This window comes from Drosophila mojavensis, unplaced genomic scaffold, assembly GCF_018153725.1.
Source record: "Drosophila mojavensis isolate 15081-1352.22 unplaced genomic scaffold, ASM1815372v1 contig_74, whole genome shotgun sequence".
Classification (NCBI taxonomy): Eukaryota; Metazoa; Arthropoda; class Insecta; order Diptera; family Drosophilidae; genus Drosophila; species Drosophila mojavensis.
This window is the reverse complement of record NW_025318899.1, coordinates 24,336,043-24,359,180: the sequence shown is the minus strand read 5'-3', so window position 1 is coordinate 24,359,180 and position 23,138 is coordinate 24,336,043. Positions and strand designations below refer to the sequence as shown.

At 39.2% G+C, this 23,138-nt stretch overlaps 2 protein-coding genes across 16 annotated transcripts in view; one reads left to right on the top strand and one right to left on the bottom strand.

The window, feature by feature from the left end:
- LOC6583508 (potassium voltage-gated channel protein Shab) overlaps window positions 1-23,138 on the top strand; it is a 64,876-nt gene that overhangs the window by 37,317 nt on the left and 4,421 nt on the right. For 3 of the 15 annotated variants that reach the window (XM_032731648.2, XM_044010246.1, XM_044010250.1), the window contains exons 3-9: window positions 88-636; window positions 710-2,264; window positions 10,076-10,919; window positions 17,845-18,062; window positions 18,729-19,100; window positions 19,621-19,644; window positions 22,204-22,317. In XM_032731648.2, the coding sequence (XP_032587539.1) occupies window positions 717-2,264; window positions 10,076-10,919; window positions 17,845-18,062; window positions 18,729-19,100; window positions 19,621-19,644; window positions 22,204-22,317 (3,120 nt within the window). In that variant the 5' untranslated portion in view covers window positions 88-636; window positions 710-716. Of the gene's footprint in view, window positions 1-87; window positions 637-709; window positions 2,265-10,075; window positions 10,920-11,823; window positions 11,914-13,285; window positions 16,142-17,844; window positions 18,063-18,728; window positions 19,101-19,620; window positions 19,645-22,203; window positions 22,318-22,791; window positions 22,968-23,138 lie in introns of those variants that run through there. The other 12 variants (XM_032731650.2, XM_032731658.2, XM_032731649.2 and 9 more) reach the window with 9 other exon arrangements.
- LOC6583509 (alpha/beta-gliadin A-III) lies at window positions 20,510-22,170 on the bottom strand. The gene is made up of 3 exons (XM_002009141.4): window positions 21,743-22,170; window positions 21,504-21,683; window positions 20,510-21,442 (listed from the first exon to the last, which is right to left on the bottom strand). Exons 1-3 carry the CDS (start codon window positions 21,768-21,770, stop codon window positions 20,598-20,600), a joined length of 1,053 nt encoding a protein of 350 aa, XP_002009177.2. The 5' UTR covers window positions 21,771-22,170; the 3' UTR covers window positions 20,510-20,597.

Genomic DNA, 23,138 nt, shown 5'->3' with positions numbered 1-23,138 from the left:
TTCGACATTAGATATTTGATCAGCTTTCCAGCCAGCTCGTAACTGTATTATAATTTATTTGCTAACCGCACTTTATCTCTCTTGCAGCTATATCCCGTTAAACAACAACACACTGCTTATTAGAGCCCCACAAAATGCTGCCAATCTTCGCCTGAGCCAGTCGAAGTTCGAATTAAAGCCCAATTTAGCCCAAAACCTAGAAATAAACTGTGATCATAGCCTAAACACGCAACAATAACACCTAGAGAAACAACAACAAGAATAACAAGAACAACGACCAGCAACCAGCATAAACAAACACAACAACGCCACACACACAAAGACATGAAGGACAGCTGCCAGGAAGTGAGACAGAGACCCAGCCAGAAGCAGTCGGATGCCAAGCGAACAGTGTGCCAGAGCCAGAGTCCCAGCCAGCTAGAGACCGTAACTGCTGCCCAATTGCTGAATTTATAGATCTCCAGATTTATCAGATAACAGTAAATTGAAATCAATTGCGCACAAGCAGCAGCAGCAGCAGCATCAGCAACAGCAGCAGCCGTAGGAAAACCAATATAGCCAAAGGACTAGGGAAAAGAGGAACGACGCCGGAACGACAGAGGTGGCTGTAATGACAACAATTGACGCGATGTAGCGGTAAGTAGCAGGAGCGGGGTCACACATATACATACATCTGCTAACGGTAATTTGTGGCATTTGCCATCTGCAGCAGACTTATGGTCGGCGAACGCGACAGAGACCGTGAGGCGGTACGCTGGGCAACGGGTGAAACAACACCGCTTCAAAACAATAATGGAGTGTTACAAATGGTCGGGCAATTGCATGGTGGACAGGCTGCTAGCCAACAACAGCAACAGCAACAACAGCAACAAAGTCAACAACAACAGTCAAAGCAACAGAAACTTCAACAGAAACAGCAACAACAACAGCAGCAACAGCAGCAACAGCAGCAGCAGCAGCAGCAGCAACAACATCCGGAACTGTTTTATCAGCAACACGAGGCAGCTGCGCGTGGACTGCAGCTTGCGGGAACAGCCGACGGCGGCGATAATCAGCCCTATTACGATACAAGCGGTAATGTCGATTGGGAGAGAGCGATGGGAACCGGTGGAGCTAGTTCATATGGTTGCGTCGGTGGAGCTGTCACAGCAGCTGGCGGCGGTGCTTATAACAGTGGGCCAACTGTTGCCGGCGGCGCTGTTGTCGCCAACAATCGGCACTTGGATTATGCTGATGGCATCGGCATTGCTGGCCCATCCGCCGCACCAGCAGCAGCGCACGCAGCAGCTGCTGCTCTCGGCCTGGGAGCTGCTGGTGGAGGCGGGAACGTTGCAGCGGGGCCGGTCGCAGGCGCCGGGGGGGCTGTCGGTAGCAGCACCGGGGCCATTGGCAAGGAAGTTCGTTACGCTCCATTCCCAGTTACATCACCAACGCATTCAAATCCCACAACTTCCCAGCAGACTCTTGCGCAGCAGCAGCAGCACCAGCAGCAAATGGCACTTGGTGGTGGGGCAGGCGGCGGCGGAGGTGGTGGTAGTGGAGCCGGCAGCGGCATTGCTGGTGGCAGCATTGGTGGCCCCGCTAGCAGCAGCCTCGGCGGCGGTGTGGGCGGGCTGGGCGGTGTTGGCGTCGGCGTCGGCGTTGTTATGCTACCGCCAGGTGGCGGCTCGCATGCCGGCATCAGCCATAGCAATACAACCGGCGCCCTGCAGCGGACACATTCCAGATCCATGTCCTCCATACCGCCACCGGAGCCGTTCATGATAGCGCAGTCGAAGCAGATGAACAGCCGCGTCTCCATCAATGTGGGCGGAGTCAAGCACGAGGTGCTGTGGCGCACATTGGAGCGCCTGCCCCACACGCGGCTGGGCAGGCTAAGGGAGTGCACCACCCACGAGGCCATCATAGAGCTGTGCGATGATTACTCGCTGGTCGACAACGAGTACTTCTTCGATCGTCATCCGAAGAGCTTCAGCTCCATTTTGAATTTCTATCGCACCGGGAAACTGCACATTGTGGATGAGATGTGCGTGCTTGCGTTTAGTGATGATCTGGAGTACTGGGGCGTGGACGAACTGTATCTGGAGTCGTGTTGCCAGCACAAGTACCATCAGCGCAAGGAGAACGTGCACGAGGAGATGCGCAAGGAGGCAGAGTCGCTCCGGCAGCGGGACGAGGAGGAGTTCGGCGAAGGTAAATGCGCGGAGTACCAAAAGTATCTCTGGGAGCTGCTTGAAAAGCCCAACACCAGCTTCGCGGCTCGGGTAAGTCCAATCAGTTACCAGCTGAATCATCTACCCTATCCGTACTGTGTTTACTTACCTAACATCATATACTATATATGCTATATTTAACGTAACCGTATTCATTATCCGTTATCCGTATGTGTCAATGTCAACTGTCCAGCGTAAGCGAAAAAAAAAAAACATTAATAAATAAGAAATCAATCAACATATATCTATTTATACTTTCCTCTTTTCTGTAATTCTGATCTTGAGTTATGTGGAATTTGGTTTGTGTTCCATTCGATTTTCGTTTTGTCTGTGCGACTTTTCAGTTCCGTATGAATCCGAATATTATTTTTACACTATTCAATTGCATTTAGTGCGGCATTTACAGCACTCTGTAAATACAAAATTCACTGCCAAGCGCATCGAAAATAGTGTAAAAATAAGATGAGCCCCTGCTGTACCATATAATGCCTCAATATATGTATGAATCTATTCACAACCACTCTATTATATACATATATTTATATATTTATGTATATAAATATGCTGAAAAGTTGCGCCGTTTGCGTTTGCCTTGCGTTAAAAGAAGCTTGCACAAAACTAACTGAAACAAGTTTATAGCCCTCATATATTTCATACAAATATTCGAACATGTCAGATTTCAATTCCTCGATAGGCATGCCTATCGATTTATCTATACATATATATATATATAGCTGTATTGCTTAATTTGCTGTTTAACTTCAAGCTAAGCTAGCCGCTTTGCTGCTCCTCCTCCTCCTGCTGCCGCCGCTGTAAATAAGTCTGGCAACCTGCTGTGCGAGATGAAAGCCAAGCTTTGGCCCTGTTTCAGTGTTGTGACTGTGACTGTATATACAATATATACCTTAACATACACACAGCTATGTATATATATGCAACAATATATATACATACATTTATGTTTATCAATCAATATATACGCCTCCTTATGTCAAGTAACTCAGCTCATAAGTTCGCTCAGTGTATTCGATTGCTTTTGTGTTGTGCCCAAATACAGCGTCACATTCAAGGGCAACAGACAAAGTACAAAGGACCTGCAGGGCCTGCTCGCACAGGACTTTCACTCAGTTTAGGTTCCTTCCAACTAACTTACATATCTCTAAGAGTTTGGCATCTGACATCGAGGGGAGTGCCGCTCCTTGCGTTATATTCGTAATATCATTTTGCGTTACACTTAACCTTTGATTGCCCCCACCTTTAGTGTTCTTATAGTAAACACAGATTTGGTTTGATTATTGTTTCGTTTCGTAATCCGACTTAAGTATCTATCTGTCACTAACCATGCGACGCCGTGACACCGACACCCCGTCTGTCGCTAGAATCGATCAACCTCATCTACATCATTTTAATTATTAGCATTAGCAACCGCACATCAAGTGCAATCAATGGAAAAATCAACCAAATTTATTTACTAATCGTTTTCTAATCTAACCGTTTTTTTTTATCACACACAGTATATATGAACAACTACATATATTTATAAATTTATACAAACTTTATACTCTCTCTCTCTATATATATATATATATTACATAATTTAATCTCTTAATTGTTGATGATGATGGTGAAGTAATCTCTCTCTATTTATCTCCAATCTTACTCCTAAACAAAAAACAACCCTTGTAACAATGTTTGGGAATGGGCAATAAGCGATATGACCAGGCGGCAGGTGTGCTGTAGAAATCCTCGAAAATATTGTAAAGAGAAAGACCTCTGGGGAGAAGCGGCTAAAGTCGTGTTGTAATACATTTCCATTTTCCATAGAGGTTAGATCAAAGCCCCGACTATTAATGTATAGCTTTGGCCTGGCAGCTCAGCTCAGCAACTTTTCAAGCGTCCCTCGATGACGCTTCGCAGCGGCTGTGCTCTCAGACGCCACGCCCCGCCCCGCCCGCTCTTGTACCATAACTGACCCTGATCATAACCCACCCACACCCATCTATAAATATATCTCAGCACTCACACAGTTTGGCTTCAGCTTGTAAATAGCAGCCGATTATTTGCCAATATCTCAAGTTCTGTTAGCTTTAGCTTAAGGCAATGGCCGAAAATGGAAATAATTACAACATATTTGGGCGCATCTCCAATAATTTTTCATTCGATTTTAATTTCCTTTTCATTTAAATTATGTATTTTTTCGTTAAAACTAACTGAACAAATTTGCAGGTGCAATAAACATTTTGTATTGGCTACGCATAATAAAAATATTTATTATTTTCACCAATTTCAAAAGCTTTTGACAATACAAAAGAAAAGCTGGTGAATATAAAATCGTTTTATTATTGCATATTTTAAATTTCAATTTCAATTTATTACAATTTATTGGCCCTCTGAAAATGTGCAAGCAAAATTTAACATTATTAGCCAATACAATTTCGTTGCAAAGAATTAGGCGAAAATAACAATTAACACAATTTTTGGTTTGTCATTTTACAAAGGTAATGAAAAATTTCCAGAGCTCTTTGCCAGTTGTTCTCTTAAAATTTTTATTTTGTTTTTCCTCAACTACTAACGAAGTGAGAAGAGAATAAACAACGTTTTTATTTGTGTATGTTTTTAGTTCTTTTCTAATACCTCGCCTAAACACATCCTTTTTTATACGAACAAGATAAATATGAGAACCAAAACAAAAGACAGTAAAAAGTAAAAAGTATACAGTAAAGAGTAAAGAGTAGTATTTCGAAATACTCCAAGCTACTCTCAGTTGTTACCTACGTTGAAAGAGTTTAGTCCAGTTTAACCCATTGGTGAACGATTTACCAAACTGTTGGCAACGAAAACGCGCTCACACGACCAACATTTGCCATTAATACTAAATGAATTACCCACAAATACCGATATACAACAACCTTACACACACACATATATATGTATTATATATATTTAATTTGTACAACCAAATTGAACTCGATGTTTTGATATTGTGTATTTCCTTTTGATTTACCTTTTGTGTTCCTTTTGGCGGCACGATATATATATACTAGCCCATCTATCGTATATATAATCGTACTCGTATTCGATACTCGTATTTGATGTCTTGTTATCTATTGCATACAGAAAATTTTCTTAACTCTTTGTTGTGTTTTAACGTATCTTACCTTTGATATTGACTGTTGTAACCCATTGGTCTATTGGCTTCGTAAACTACTACTACTAAGTACCTCCAATCGAATCAACTCAAAAACTTGAAACACACACAAACAGACACACACACTTACACACACACGAATACAATTAACGAGAACCTAAATAAAATTGAAGTATAAATAGATACCAAACCCGATACTATGTCATTCAGTCAGAACTATGAGAGTAATTTTCATTTTTCATTCCTTTTTGGTTTTTTAGATAATAGATGAAAAACGTATATATGTGTATCGCATAGATAACCCAAACTTGAAATATTAACCCACCAAATTTGCTGCATTTGAATGCCTAGTATAGAATGACGTAGTCGGCCATACTGAATTCTATAGCCAGTTTGTATCGAATTTTGTTTGTTTTTTAGTGAGTCGAACAAAGTATGCGAACCAACTCGTGCACCCCTCGAAACCCACAACAAATACTAGAATACCAGTATTGAAATACAAAACCTCCAAAACAAAACAAAGCGAAAAACCCGAATAAACCACAAAATAGCCGACAAGAAACACACCCAACCGCAAACTCGATGGAACCAATTGCAACAATCCTGGTCAAATATTTAGTCAGCTAGTTTTGTAGTGCAAGACGATGCGTTACTTTGGCCCTTGCTCATTTTTGTATTACGATCCACAATCTTGCACCTGCACACAAACACAAAGACACACACGACAACACACACACACACCAACTTTTAACAAACACACAAACAATTTCAAGTTTATGCCAACGTGGCGTATGCGCACTTTCCAATAAGAACCCACAAATTGAATGTGTTTTCATTTGATCATCCCAAGTTGAATAACTTTTATATGTGTATATAAATTTTCTAGTATAGCAAATAGTGATATATATTTCATATATGTCTTGTATATATTCTTATGATATTTATGTATGTATATATTATTTCTTTGTCCCCAACTTCTTGCCGCATGTCTTTATTAAATTTTCGATAAATTTATCGATTAGTTTATCATTTTATCTCCGACTATCTGGTTTTTTGTTGCCACTTTTTCCCAGTTTACCTTTGTGTTATATTTTCTTCTTCTTTTTGTATCATAACTCGCCCTGTTTTGTAATTCAAGTGGATTAACCAAAGACTACAGGGAAGTTAATTCAAATTTACGCCTGTATCATAATCTATATAATATGCTTACTTTTTTTTTAAGTCGCTTTTCATTCAAACCATTTGTATTTGCTTTCAATGGATTCTAGACTGTTTTTGATTTTCCTTAAAGTAAGGCAAAGCTTTTGTGAATCTATTCAATGCTCACCTTTTGAGCATGGGCTGTGCTTCTAGTTGTTTGCTTTTTGTTTAGTGAAAATCCAATGTCTTCATTAACCTCTCACCACATACTTAGTCCAGTGTATAGCATATTAGCCGTAATGCGTCTCCAAGCTGCGCTCAACTTTAGTATGCGTAATGCAATATCATTTTTACTTTCAACTCCCTCAAAAGAAACCCCCTCAATCATGACTGAGCAGCAGTGGTAGCAGTTCCAAAATTCGCACAACCCGAACACGTACAATCAGCTTATTGTTTTCAACATCTCCAATGCATTCTATTCAATCGACAAAAAATATAATTAAACAGAAGGTATAAAACGTGAATTGAGCTCAAAGTATAAATCATGCATTCCAAATCACATCAAGTAGAAAGTTGTACCCAGTACTTCCCGCGCTCATGACCCCCATGACCCCCGCCCCGCCTAAGTAAAAGCCTTATTTCAAATTTGATTAACTTTCCCGAAGTTTGATAGTCGATCGATCCACACTTAAATTGCAATCGATTGTGGCCACAGTGTATATAAGTATCCAAAACAATGATAACAGGTACCCGTCTATCTCTCTCTCACTCTCTCTTTGTCTTCTCTCTATGTCCAACTTTGACTCTCTTAGATTTAGAATAAGTATATTTTGTATCTTTGTACTATTTCTCCCACTCAACTCTATCGAACGCTTGAAAGTTGCTAAATGAAAGCACGATTTTTGTTCTCTATTTTAGTTTGACTTCATTCTCTGTTATGATATCTCTCTATCTCTGTATTTCTGAATATCTTTTCTTACACTTTGATTTTGATTTCATAATTTGTTTGGTTACTTTACTCTAATGATTTCCCTCTACTCGTACCCTAAGTATGAATCTCTTAATACATTGATATATATCTATATCTCTAACTATCAACTATAGCATATCATTTACATTTAACAAAACCAAACTCAATCTTAACTATCTAGCCTTATTCCCAGCCAAGAACCACGAAGCCCCTACCCCAAAAATCTAATAAAAACAGAACAAGAAACTGAAACCGACTCGAGCCATGCAAAATTATATTCATTTACTTGTAATACCCGCCATGAGGCTGAAGTAAAGAGAAATGCGTGGTTGCGTACAGTGGCCTACTATGGTAGATCTGGACACAAACTAATTTGTGCCGCACATACACATGACGACTCACACACACACATGCCCATACACACACAATCACATATATATGCATGAGTGTAAACACGATATATATAAGTATATATTTGTATATATTTATACATATATTTTCGCACTCATGCAGCCTTGTTTGTCGTTTTGAGACAAGAGACAGGCCACATCTTAAATAAACCATAAAAGCAATTTTCCAATCGCTTTAAAAGGTTTTCCAATGTTTAATGTTGTGTCCGGTGCACTAACGCCTTTACCCCCGGCTGCCTTTTGTTGTCAAGTCAACTGTCAGTGCATATACCGACACAAGCACACACACACACACATTCACACATACGTGTATTTATACACGTATTCAACTTTAGGAATTTTGACCATATGTGGCAATCAGAATTCCTCTAACTTTAGCTCTGTCTATCTTTTACTTTCTGTCTCTCTCTCTCTCTCTCTCTCTCTCTTCCTCTCTCGCCACTCTTTCTTTCTCATTCTCTTTGTCTCCCTCTATCCCCATTATCTGCTCTTGCTGGCATTGATATTCAAAATGCACTTGTTACTGTCAAAACAATTTGGCATTTGGCCACTTCAATATGCAGACCCCAACCTCCCATTAGACCTTTAAAACCAAAAACCGATAAACAAAAAACAAAAACAATTTACAATTTGCAGTTCTTAGTAAATTGCATCAATTATTTAGAAAAAATCTTTATAAGTTTCCTATTGTCATGCATTCATTTATAGATGACATCGAAATAATTGCAAATTTCACTTTTGACCAGAAGTATATTAGAAATGTATTCTTGGCTTGGATAACTGCAATTATTTGATGGCTTGACTTATAATTTGATTTGTTTCGATTCGTTTACAATTAGTATAAGTATTCGTAATTTCTAGCTCGAAAAGTTATTATGCATTCAATATTTTTGTAAAATGCTAGTACGTACGTTTCATTTGACCTACTATAGCTCCATTATACATAATATGTGTATTCGTAATTTCCGATTTGCTCAGTTTACACTTATCGTTATCTACAACTCCGATTCCAAAAACAGAAAACAAAACAAAACAATATAATTACAATAATAATAACAATCAAAACACAGACAGCGAAACGAACAGCAACACAATGTAGAACAAAGCGTTTCGTCCATTCATTATTATGAGAAATTGATTATACAAATGTCGACTGCAGACCCGATGGTAGCGTCTCTTATTTATTGTACCGTTGGCAAAATCCCCAACACCCCCTCTTTGTCAACCCCAAGTAGTGCCAATCAGAAAGCGCCAAAGGTCTCTGTCTCCATGCGTAGCTAGTAATTGCGTAAATGTCCTACACTCTTGTGCTACGTCATGTCCTTCGTCCAATACACAGATACAACTATACACACTCACACAGACACACACAGAGTCACAGACACCTAGAGAAACTAGCTCCCACCCAAGACACCATCCAATCAAACGACCTGCACTCACCCACAGATAACCAAAGCCACACGCCACGCCCACAATCACAGCCACTTGAAAGACACATTTAGAGACGTTAGTCAACGTGTATAACTAGTGCCCCGAAATACATACACCAAATATTACTAACCCCCTGAATTGAAGAGTTTGAGTTTGAGTTACTTTACTTTTAAAGGTATATATTATGTCGATATTTTATTTAGTTATTTTTTTAATTTTTAGTTTATTGTTCAGTTTGTATGATAAGGAAGAAGGATTACAAATGATATACTTCACATATAGTACAGCAGCCTTTGAATAGTACCAGCCAAAGAGAAATACGTTGACCCAACATAAGACCCAACAATGCGTGTACCCATCTAATGATATAGGCGATCAGGCATCAGGCATGAGGCTTCTGTCAGTTATACAACGATCAACAACATCTTTGAAACGGTTCTCAGATCGAACTCCCAGTTCCCCTTCCCGAATACAGAAAAACTAAACGTTTTGCGCTCAGCTAACCAATGTTTGCTTCAAACTGATTTATAACATCGAAAATGATCCCCAACAAAATTTAACCAATGAAAATTGTATATACGATATACAATATGCGGTCCCAAAAAGCCGAAATAAATATGAAAAGATAAGTGGAAGCAAGCGCTAATTGTTGTAACTCTGTGTGTTTGATTAATTAAAAAAAAAAAGAAACATTTATAATCGTTGTGATGTTGTTGTTGATGATCGTCTCGACAAAGTTTCGATTGTTCTTTACCGTTCACAGGTTATCGCAGTGATATCCATACTATTCATAGTCCTGTCTACCATAGCCCTGACGTTGAACACCCTACCACAACTACAACACATTGACAATGGTACACCACAGGATAATCCGCAATTGGCAATGGTTGAGGCCGTGTGTATCACGTGGTTTACCCTAGAGTACATACTTAGGTTTAGCGCCTCACCGGACAAGTGGAAGTTCTTTAAGGGCGGCCTTAACATAATCGATCTATTGGCAATACTCCCATACTTTGTTTCGTTATTTTTATTGGAAACGAATAAGAATGCAACGGACCAGTTCCAGGATGTGCGCCGGGTGGTGCAAGTATTCCGCATCATGCGCATCCTGCGAATCCTTAAGCTGGCCCGTCACTCAACGGGCCTGCAGTCGTTAGGCTTTACGCTGCGTAACTCATATAAGGAACTCGGTCTACTAATGCTGTTCCTGGCCATGGGCGTTCTCATATTTTCTTCGCTGGCATATTTTGCCGAAAAGGATGAAAAGGATACAAAATTCGTTTCAATACCGGAAACATTTTGGTGGGCGGGTATTACAATGACAACTGTTGGCTACGGGGACATCTATCCCACAACTGCACTGGGAAAGGTTATTGGTACTGTGTGTTGCATATGCGGTGTTCTGGTAATCGCTTTGCCTATTCCCATCATCGTTAACAATTTTGCTGAATTTTATAAGAATCAGATGCGGCGCGAGAAGGCCCTCAAGCGTCGCGAGGCACTCGACCGTGCCAAGCGCGAGGGCAGCATTGTCTCCTTCCATCATATCAATCTAAAAGATGCGTTCGCCAAATCAATGGATCTCATCGATGTGATTGTCGACACAGGTAAGTCGAGCAGATAGCTCTCGGTCTATCTGCCTGTCTCTCTCGCTTTCGCTCTCTCTCTCTCTCTCTCTGTCTATGTATCTCTCTGTAAACATTTGCCTGCTTAATACCAAGTTATCTACAACTTGTATCTTTGTAGATGTATGCTTCGCTTTGCTCTTTACGCTTTTAAGTTCTCTGCTCTATCTTAACTCTATCTTCTCGCAATTTACCTTTATTATTTATGTATGTATGAATTCATTATTTATTTGATTTATTTTTTTTTTAAGATGCTTCCATTCCTGTTGCATGTTTTTTGTCAGCTTCTCATATTTATTTCGATTTCAATTTAATTTTCAACTCTCAAACGAAGGCGTGTAAATAGTCGATTTAATAAATTGTTAATATAGTCTGCCGTAAGATGATAGAAATTTTCGGGCAATTCAATAAACTCATTGTTAATCTAAGTAAGCTTTATGGTATTTGAAAACAATTGTTAACTTGTTAAGCAAATTGAATTACTTTTAAGTTTCTGTAGCCCTTAGGCCTTTGCCTTTAATTGACACCTGCTCAACAATGCAGCCGCGTTAAGCCCAAGCGGACGCTGAACGCCGTCGGCTTTGAAGACAACACAACTAAGCCCCGAAACATACACACACACACACACACACACACAGTTGCATTGCCACAATGGTCAATTAGACAAATGCTTTTGTACTTAGCGCGCTTAGACAAGAAATTAGTGGGGATTTTACTTGTATAAAGCTCCAAAGCGCACTTACCCCACACACAGACAAAAACACACTCCCACGAACACTCACACACACACACATACACACACGCCTGTAAGTTGGCAATTTACTATTTCTTTATTGTGGATACGCCTAATATTTACGTCCAACTCCGCCCTCGTATCTAATTTTAGGCAAGCAAACAAATGTTGTGCATCCGAAAGGTAAAAGACAAAGCACCCCCAATATAGGCAGGCAAACCCTTGACGTACAAAGCGCTCCAGGTGACTAACATTGCGTATACGTAGCGTATAGCAAGCAATCAATCCAGCAATTAATCACCCAACATAATCCAACTCAACTACTTACAAGTTGTAGTCCTTGAAACTTACCTCTAGCGCTTACGTAAGACTTAGCCAATGCCAATTGCCAATTCAGTTAAAAAAGAACACAAGCTTTAGCAATTATAATCCAATAAATAAATTCTCTTTTAGAATCACTCTTATACATATATCAATTCTGTATATCTATACTAACAATCCTTGTATATACAACCGCAATGCACAGGTATTTATCTATAATCAAATATACTCAAGGTAATCTTCAGACATTCACTTAGACTGTAAATATACTCGGGCTTACTATTGGACATCGATTTTGAATAATATTTATTAGAGAATCTTTAGTTGGGAATCTGAATCTGAATCTGAATACTACTCAAAAAAAAAATACTTTGAGAGATATCAAATGTATGTTATTTACCGAAACTCCCTTAAAGATATATTATTGCATATGCTCAACAATTGGTTGCATTGTTAATTTAAGTTTGCATTGAACGTAAAATTTGCTTTGATTATCAATTCGTTTTATGCCGCTGAAACCAAATTGTTTATAAGTTCGTTTGTTCGCCCAAACGATTGAAATCATTACAAAGCTAAGCTTGATTTTCATAGTTACATAAACTATTATTATCACAATATACATAGCAAATTTGAATGTTCGATATAGAGTTGTAAATTTCGAATTTTATTACAGTATATACAAAAAAAAAAAAAAAAAAAAAAAAAAAAAAAAAAAAAAAATAAATTTAAATTAAAAATTTTTAAGTACATTTTAGAAAATTTTCAAGTGCTGATTACATAAATCATATATACATGCATATTATATACTCATCCTCTTAGACGATCGTAGTTCTTAGCTAAAGCAAGTCAAGCCTTCGGATAGAGTTATTTAACAATATTGAAAACAAAGTTAACTACAACAACAAACAATTTGTGTATCCATCAACCAAAAGGAACAAAAACAACAACAACACACACAATTTCAAAATCCAAAATAAGTCTATCCGTAAAACTGAATCTGAAGAACCAACTAAGCTTCAATTTATACCTTCAACTTGTTCTTTTCTCTGCTCTTCTTTTTCTACTTTTTCACACAATGTTAACTTGAACAAATTTACAAAAACTATAAAAATAAAAATAAATCCCAACGCGTTCGATGTCACCAACCAAACAAACACAAATATATCGCCACATCACACACACACTCACACCCACACACACACACACACGCACTTTGGTCGCTACTAAAACAAACCCGTTTCTAACCATTAAACCAACTTTCTTACCTAAATCGGGACTCGAACCACGCCTACAGGCGAGAAAAACACCCTGATTGAGCCGCCCCCGTTGCCATCATTCGGCACACCTCGTCGACGCGCACTCTCTGCTCGCATCCAGGAGCTGAACCGCAGCCTGCTGGAGGAGCGCGACGCCCAGCAGCAAAACAGCTCGAGTGACAACGAGGACAGTCGCTAGAGCGTGGCGCAGTTGCCGAAGCGTGCAACCACAGCAACAACAACCGATACCCACTAATACCAGAGCAGAGCAGCGCTGAGCTGAGCAGACCAGATCCAAGTCGAGCTCCAAGCCCCAAATACACTAAACCTAGCTAATACTAGTTGAAGAGTATCGTAAATGCTAACATTTTATTGTAAATGTAAATTAGACAATGCAACTTGTTATCTACCAACTAAAAACACATTCCACATTGAAAAAAAAAAAAAAAACAGAAATACACTCACACACACACATATATACATATACTTAGCCTTAGGTAAAAGCAACAACTGTAAACGAATTGTTATTGTAAATGTGTATGCAGGCAACCAAGTACTTCCTACAAGCTACTCCAGTTAAAAAGAAAAGCAACCCAAATACCAAAACCAATTATGAGTAACCAATATCCAGTATCCAGTATCCAGTTCACTGTTCATAGTTAGTGCTAGATTATAGAGATTGGCTTCCAGTTTTCCATTTGCTGCTTTAAGGCGAAGAAAGCCCCAATCAATACGAATTACTTGATGTACTTCCGTTAAGGCGAGGCTATTGAAATTAAATGTTGTGATTATATGTAACTGCTTCTAGGCGTCATGAATACTCATATACACACACACACACACACACTGAATACAAAAATATACATTTCAACTCATACACACATACGCCGCTGCTTGAAAACTAAATATCTCTCACATTGCGCATACGCAACGTTGGCCCAGATGCAGCGTTGCGTTTGCGCAATGTTCTCTGTCAACTGTAAGCTGTATTGAAAGTTTTGCTAATTGCCGTAATGCGTTTATTTGAACCGTTTAACTAAATGCCATCAGCACTTGAAAATATTATTTAAATGTCTTACTAAAACCAAAAATATAAGAGAAAACTCAAGGTGTTGAACACTTCTCATTCGATGTAGCATCTGCTCAAATTTGCTGATGTTCCTTTCCATTTGACTTACTTTGCAGCTTGTTCATGTATTTTGTTTGAGCCACACAATTTTTCCTTTGACTCGACATACTTAAAATCTAAGCAAAACTTTCAAGAGCCCCAAAAAGCAAAACATTTACTATGTGCTTCCACGGGGTCGCAGCGGCTCTGTGTGTGTATGTGGCTATCAGAAGGGAGTGTGGGACCAACAGCACCTGTTCCCATTCCAACTACTAATAACACGCCAAACGCGTTACAACAAATGTTCAAAACAATCCGCGTATGCACAATTTTAATTTAGTCTATATACTAAGTAGCTATAAGCTTCCCAAACATTTGTTGAGCACAATAGTCAAAAGTGATGGGCAAACATATATAAGGACTTGAATAAATCGAAGCTTTTATACCCTTTCGGGGCATCGAACTATGAATATATTGAAAAATGAAAATTTAATTTAAAAAATTGCCCACAGCGGCATAAAATGAGAATCCCTCCAAAATTCAAAGCGGCTAAAGAATAATAATAAAAATGAAATTAATGTTGCAGTACTCAGATCCTTGGCCATGGCCAGGAAATGATCTGGCCACGTTTATGCAAGAGTCAGCCTTATTTATGAAATTAGTTATTATAGGCATTACAGAGTCTAAGCTTTTCTAATTTAGTGAGCTCGCCACGCCCACGCGTGGCCATCAAAATTGTATGTAGCTAAACATATACATATACACCAAAATATATATAGCATATATATATTCAATATATTTGTAAACGAATACTTAGCAAATGATGGCAGAATGTTCCTAAAAATGCATAAGCCGAATTCAGCAGAAATAGCAAAAAAAAAAAAAAAAAAAATAAATCGAAATATATATTAAACGATTGCCTTATTTAAACGCAAAACGCGCTTAGTTTGCAGCAATAAATTGTTTTTTTGAAACAGAAAACACTCGATGTATACTCATAAGACTATTTAACCATAGTTGCAGTTGCACTGGCAGTTGCAGTTGCATTGCTAAGAACGAGAAAAAGCAAGTCATTTTTGTTAAGTGTTGAACAATTGTAGATCTAAGCTAAAACGCGTCGAGTAGCTAAATGAAGTTATACAAAAATAATATATAAAACCCATTAAAGAAATATAAAACCAAAAACTATTTCTATGTAAGTGTTCTTCTTCTCTTGTTTTCTATATTATTTCATTTAAGTTTTTTTTTTAATAATTTGCGTTGCAATTAAAAGTATTTTAATTGTATAAGTATTGTTCAAATATTTCTATCATATAAAATCGAATTGGAATCCAATTATACCTATAAAAAAAAATATTATAATGATTCTAGCGGAAAAAACCTTTTACGTGCCTTTTACTTCCAATTTCGTTTTTATTTCAATTACTTTTGTCCTGTGTATGTGTGTACCATTCTTAAGTTGTATATTTATATATATATTAAAAAAATATATATATGAATATATCTGTACGATCTCGATGCGTCAGAGATTAAAGTTATGTAACACTGCATGCCTCCTCTCTCAATTTTATCAACTATATATTTACATACATCTACTCGTGTAGAAATGCTCTAACTACGCTCCTAATGCCCAAGCCAAGTGTCTATCAAATAAACAATAACAACATCCAAAATATAAATCGTATTTATTCCAAGTTCTTATGGCTGTACTTAAACATTTTGTGTATTTTGTAAACATGTCAACTTTTGTGTGTCTGTGTGAGCTAGCAATAAAACCAAAACCTAATACGCTGTATTTCATTTAACAACACAATTTATAACACAACTCTACTTATCGGAATTGCATTTCTACAATGTTTACAGTTATGTTGAATGCTTGACAAATACTATCAGCTCTAAGATCTGTTAATCGATCAATCCATATTTTTGCTTTTACTGTGTACCTTTGTCAAGCTTTGAACTCCAACTTATGTCTATTAACCATTGCCCCATATAAAAGCCAAAAGGTAATCAATGCAACTGTCGCTCAATTAATATAAGCTTCTTGTGCAGGAAAGGCTTGAACTACCTACCAATCAAGCCGATTTACATTGATCTATTATTAATTAACAAAAATCAACAAAGAGTACACAAAACTCCTTTCTTTTCTTTTCAATACCATATGCTCTGACTGGGCATACTTTTACTGATTTTGTTGTCTTTTCTTGAGTTGAGCCTTTCAGTTGTACTTACTTTCGTTTATTGCCCTTAGGGCGGAACCATGAGATTGCGCAAAAGAACCATGAATTGTGACTTTGTTTAGCAATTCAGCAGTCGTATAACTCGTGTAACAATCAACCCTCATATGCGAACTTGCAAAGTATGAGTCAGTCTTTGCTCTCGTACATTTGTTTTGCCGATTTTGTTGGAGCAATTCATCGAAATTTCAATTTAATTTTTATATTTCAAATATAACATACTCTCATCCTATTCATATGATCAGACATTCAAGGAACGACAAACCGCTTAAATACTTACTGTGAATAAAAATCTCTGAAACATATATTAATAATTACCTTACTGAGGAACAAAAGAAAAGACTTCCTACTGAGCATTTGCTTTTTATTAGATACTATGAAGGTGCTTTCCGTTCTATATACATTGCGCCACTCTCTAGCTCACTTGTACTTGTTACAGCCTCACTATTCAAGTAAATGTTGTTTCTAAACACACACTCACACACACACACACACACTAACTCATTCACCCACGCATCATGTACATACTAATCAACTACAATTTGTATCAATATACATCTAGTTAGTCACATCTGTTAATACAGTCGTACATATTGACTTACCCACATAATCGCATTATCCTCGTACCGTACCCCCAGTTGTTGGCCGTTCAATGTTGTTTTTAAATGTAACTAACTACTAACTACAACTACTACTACTACTACTACTACTTGTTATCGTCAAAGTTATTGATCGTCGTCATTAAAGAGTCAACGTCGTCGTCGTTGTTTGAAGAACCATAGCATAAACCAATAGCCATAGCCATAGCATACATCATAATCTATCGTATTAATCGAACATTCATAAATTGCATATCTCTTTCTTTTATTCCTTTTATGCGTTTAATTTGAATTTCGTCTCATTTACGCTCTCTCAACAACAATAAACAAAACAAACAAACGAAACCCAAAAATCATAAATAAAACCACAACAACAACAAATTCCTAATATGCGGCTAAACAAATGCGAATTGACAATATCAAATGAATAATATAATGTCTCTTGAAAATTGCTACAAAATGCATTCATGGCTTTTTACGCGTGCTATCAACGATAACAACAACAACTACAACAACAACAACTACAACAACATCAACTAAACAACCTAAACAATAATAAAAACAACACTAACGTGTCGCGATAACTCCACACACACACCCATACACACCCTTACACACACACACACACACACACACACACATTCGCAATGCAGAAAAGCGCGAAAGTCACACAAGATCGCTAAAAAATTGGCACCGTTTAACCCACGCGCTACGCCGATCGCCCACAGGACACAATCTCTCCCAAGCGGATGTCGATGGCAATAGCACAGAGGGCGAGTCGACCAGCGGCCGCAATCCGGCGACCACGGGCATGGGCTGCTACAAGAACTACGACCACGTAGCCAATCTGCGAAGCTCGAGCATGCATCAAGTAAGTTCCATCCACAGGACCAACTAGCTAATACCCTGCATTTCATTCAGTAATCAATTCTAACAAATTCTCTGCCAAAAGGTAATTTACACAATATCAATCTCTAATTTCATAAATAATCCAATAGACTAATTGCTGATCTGATAGACCTAGAATTACTAACAACATGAATCAGTCCCCGACTGGCTCATTAAGCTGATCTAGATTTTATAAATGTAATTGAGATATATTTGCGAATACAATGATAATACCTCATTCTATATTAAGTATAATATATTCCCCTACTTTATTTTATGACTTTCTATAATAACATTCGTAGTTTATATACTTCTATTATTTATTTCATTTATACATATAAAGAGATTATTTTCGTCGCCAGGTCACTTTGAAATTATTATAAAATATCGAAGAAAACGAGCAAAAAACCTTTGCAGATTTATTTTCTCGCACTAAAATATTTTAAGCTAACAATTAAATAATTCAATCATTTAATATATTGAAGAAGCCATGATTCATACTGATATAATACAATAATATGCCTTTTAGCTATAACAAGTGAAGGGAATGAAATTGGGAGAACTACCAAGTTTCCAATAACTAACATCAAATCAAATATTGTTCCTGATTGATCGAGGCTTATTAACTTTCATTGCCACTTTTACGCAGCGTCGTGGTTCCAGCTCTGAGAAAGATGCAGTGCCGCCCTACAGCTTCGACAATCCGAACGCCAGGCAGACCTCGATGATGGCCATGGAGAGCTATAAGCGAGAGCAGCAAGCAAAACTCCTCGTCCAGCAGCAGCAGCAGCAACAGCAGCAGAAGCTGCCTCCTGCTGCACAGATGCCAGCTGGCGGGGTTGCCAACAACTTGGCCATGGTTGCTGCCTCGAGTGCTGCCACAGCTGTAGCTACCTCCGGGAGTGCTGGGCAGGAGAACGGCGAGGCAGGAGCAGCTGCTGCCTCCACCAAAGGAGAGGATGACACGAGCCTGGCGTCGAACCAGAAGGGATTGCCCATACAGATGATGATAACGCCCGGGGTAAGTGTGGGTGTCGGTTCGGGGTGTATTGTCTACCGATTAAGTGTGTAGTCCAAGCCACGTGCTCGTATATCTTAAATATCTTAATGTTTTCAAAGTTCTTAAACCGTAACTATGTATTAGTAAATGTGAAGCCGTTAACTGGAGCTAAACTATTTTCAACTATTGTATACAATACACTTACCATATATTTTTCTATCGCCATTTGGTTCCCACAGTCTCAAATTACTTCTTGGGGTGGAACACCCCGTTCATAAATGAACCCTAGTTCCTCTTCAGTTGTATCGAATCCGCTAAAATAATTTCGGTCATTTTCTCATTTTCTCATTTTTTTTTTTTTTTTTTTTTTTTGTGACTTGAATATCGCCTAATTTTCATTTCTTTTTTTGGTTTTACTCTCATACGATCATACAAGAAATACTAAAATAAAATACCCCCTAAACTTACCCACATGCGAGAGCTAGCTACTTATAAAAAGAAATCAAGTTCGATAACAACAACAACACATTTCAACTTTTAGATTTTACGGGGACGCAGTAAGGAGGTACATTCAAAGTATACACAAAGAACTCAAACTACTCTACTCTAATGCATACTACTTGCCACTGCTACTCTTTACTATCTATATAGAATCTTTAATTCTATTTAATTTACAAAAAAAAAAATTGAAAGAATTAATAATTTTCACCAAATTGATTTTCAGAGGCTGAACATATTGCTGCATTTTTTTCCTTCTTATTTTTTTACTTTCCTATAAGAAAAACTACGACTGAAAATATATAATTCGATCTTCCAATATTTGCATTTTGCGAATGTCTTCAAGTTCTCAATAAGAACGCATTTCAGCTGCTAGTGTGCTTAAGAGAATTATCTACATTTTTTTATTTATATTTTAGCTATCAAGTTTTTGATCCTGTATTGTTTTCAACTTTTTGCTTATACTCTATGCATATCCTTAGCCGATAGCCAGAGCGTGATCAATGAAAAACTTTAGACATAGAGCTGGCTCGATAGTCTTTAGCCGCTATGCTCTTATCAAGATTTGTAGTATAGGGTATAGCTGCATATTGAATATGTTGATCATATATGTATATACTCATGTAAATACTTATGTATATATATAACTGGATGTTTTTTCTTTGGTTCGTTAGGCTTGATCTAAAACTTGCTAAAATTTCTTGAACAAATATATATATATATATGTGTACATATGGCCAATTAATCAAACGGATTTTTATTTTATTTTTATGTCTACATATAAACAGTAATTTCCATAGGTGCCTACATTTGCATTCCTATTTTCGCCTTATCTATACGCATTCGCTGCAGCTGCTTTTAATGATATGCATTCAATCAACTCATCATCTACCCAACATAACCCACAAACAGAATAGAAACACACACGGATATGTAATTGCAGGAAATATATCTTAACTGGCAGATTCATATAAAATATAACTATAGAGATGGACAACTGTTCAAAGAGGTGTGCTTTAACTATGTATAGCGAGTGCCTTGGGCAAGCTCCTTGTTTTCGCCCTCCCCACGAATACCAGCTCCCACTCTAGTGCCAATGTCAGTGCCAGTCCCCTGAGCCATAGCCATGCCCATCCCTAGGCCAGTGTTAGGCCCCTGCGTTGCTGCGTTAAACGGAGGCAGCGTGATAATCATGGGCACTGGCGTGGGCCGATCGAAGTGCTGCAGCGGCTGCCGCAGCTTGTCGAGCAGTGCGTGCAAGTCGACCGTTAGCTTCGGCTGCACAATGCCCTCGGCCGCCTGCAGGCCGACCACTTGCGAGGAGAGCGCATCCACGTCCTGCCGAGCTGCGAACAGCAACTGATCGTGGGCAGCCAACTGCAGCTGGGCGATCTGCGCACGGATCGCAGCTGCTGCCACCTCCTGCTGGGCATTGTGCAGGGTCGCCGTAATGGTGCGCACATGATTGGCAGAATCTTCGAGCTGCGACTGCGCCGAGCTGGCCACCGCCTGCGCCTTGTGTATCTCAGTTGCCTCCAGCTGGACGCGCGCCTGCGCCACATACAGATGCTGCACCAGCTTGCGCAGCTCCTTACCGCGCTGCTCAGAATCGTCTGGCTCATATGGCGCCTGCTGCTGTGGCTCTGGATACTGTTGCTGCGGCGGATATTGTTGCTGTGGCGCATACGGATGATGCTGCTGCTGCAAAATGTTGCAATTGGGATTGCTTGGACTAGGCGTGGGCGGACTCTGGGCGGACGGATTTAGTGTCAGGCAGGTTGTCGGATTGGACGCACCAACGGGTGCGCAGGTAGTTTCCGGGCTGGGCTGGGGCACGGAGTCGCACGAGATGCCCTCCTGAAGCGCTGTGGAGCATTGCAATGTGAATGGAATGAGCTTCAGGTTAGCTGTGATACGAATACCCACTCTCGTCCTCAGCAGCGTCCCAGTTCTTGCTGTGGTATTGGCTCAGGCGCTTCAGCTTCAGGTCATCCACATTGGAGTCGACATATCCGTAGCCCCGCCTGAGGCGCGTTGCAGCGCGTTTTCCAAACATTTTGGGATGCTGCCGAGTGTGGCCTGATCGTAGGATGGTAAACAGTGCAACTAGAAGAAGAGAGAGACGAGAGACATTACGCATCCTCAGATGGAGCCAAAGAGGTTACCAATCCAAAGCAGGCTGCTTAAGCGCATTTAGAGCACATTTAGAGCAGTTCATTTAGCTTGTTTAGGAGCAAACAGTTTCAAATTCGACTCTGACAGCCGACACACACTCGACTGTCAGCTGTCACCTTGCCCTACCTAGTTCAGACACATCTAGCAATATATACTCCCCACACGCAGCTATCATCTCACAGTCTCGCGAATCGCCTCGAGAGTTCAATTAACGCCGCAGACGCACAAGTTTCGCTTCTCAGGGATCTTGATATTGACGGGCATGCGCATGAGAGTTTTGTTCCATTTAATCATAACCTAATAAATATAATGTAAATATGTATACAATAAATGTTAACTATGCCATTTTTTATGTTATGCGTATGTAGCATGTTGTGTGAGCATTTCTTAAATTTGTTGTATTTCGATTTATGCATTTACATTTTGCCAAAACCCTGAACCCTATTTATAGGAAGTTGCCGAGCTGCGCCGCCAGGTGGCGCTCGAGAACCTGCAAAACCAGCGAATGGACAATCTGGAGCAGGATGTGCCAGTGGAATTCGAATGCTGCTTCTGCACAACCAAGGTAAAATCGACAAGCAAGACAATCGATTTATCTACCCCAGAACACCTAATCACAGTTGAAAGACCACACAATTCCTATTGCACCTGCACTACCACTAAGTAACTCTAAACCTCTGCTTTTTGTGTATGTCGCATGCCTTTCACACTCACACTCAACTCTGAACACCTGAGACTACTTTAGCTGCACTTGCACCTGTTTGATGTCCTGTTCTAACTCTGTTTTATTTTCAACTAACAACTTAACCTATAACAACACGCCACATCATCTGAATAAAGTCTCGAACAAGATAGGTTCTAAATCAGTAGACCCACTATTGGAGCTCATAATTAACTAGATCGCGCTTGGCATAGGCCCCGTACTGGCATTGCAATCAAACTCGTAATCGTGCATCGAGTATTTTTGATCCCGAGTAGCTATCCGCAGTTGGTATTGCATATTCGAATTGAATTGAAGAGGACTGTGTGAATATTGCAGGATCGCATTTGCATCTTTCACGACAGGGAGTATAGCATCAAGAGGCTGGCGCGTCCACCTCCCTCGCCCAAAAACTATCTGGCACTCAAGCGCATGATCGAGGAGGGCACTATCGATATCTATTATCTGTGATCGATTCGGTTTCGATTGCAATTTCGATTCCTGAATGTGGTATGGTAACGTTAACACCCGCACCCCGTCCCCCTCTGTTCCAGTGTCCAAGTGAAGATCGTGTTTTGTGTTTATTGTTTCTTTTCTACATTATTATTTTAAAATCGAATCGATTGATTTTTTGTGTGTGTACAGCAAGCAGAGCACGGCGGTAAAATATGGCATTTTATGTTGAC

Bases quoted from the DNA above. Each gene is read 5' to 3' on its own strand.
- LOC6583509 (XM_002009141.4), bottom strand. From the start codon at position 21,770: ATGCGCTTAAGCAGCCTGCTTTGGATTG. The intron at 21,684-21,742 runs GTAACCTCTTTG...CTCTTCTTCTAG, and splicing joins AAGCAGCCTGCTTTGGATTG to TTGCACTGTTTACCATCCTA. The intron at 21,443-21,503 runs GTGGGTATTCGT...AATGCTCCACAG, and splicing joins GGACGCTGCTGAGGACGAGA to CGCTTCAGGAGGGCATCTCG.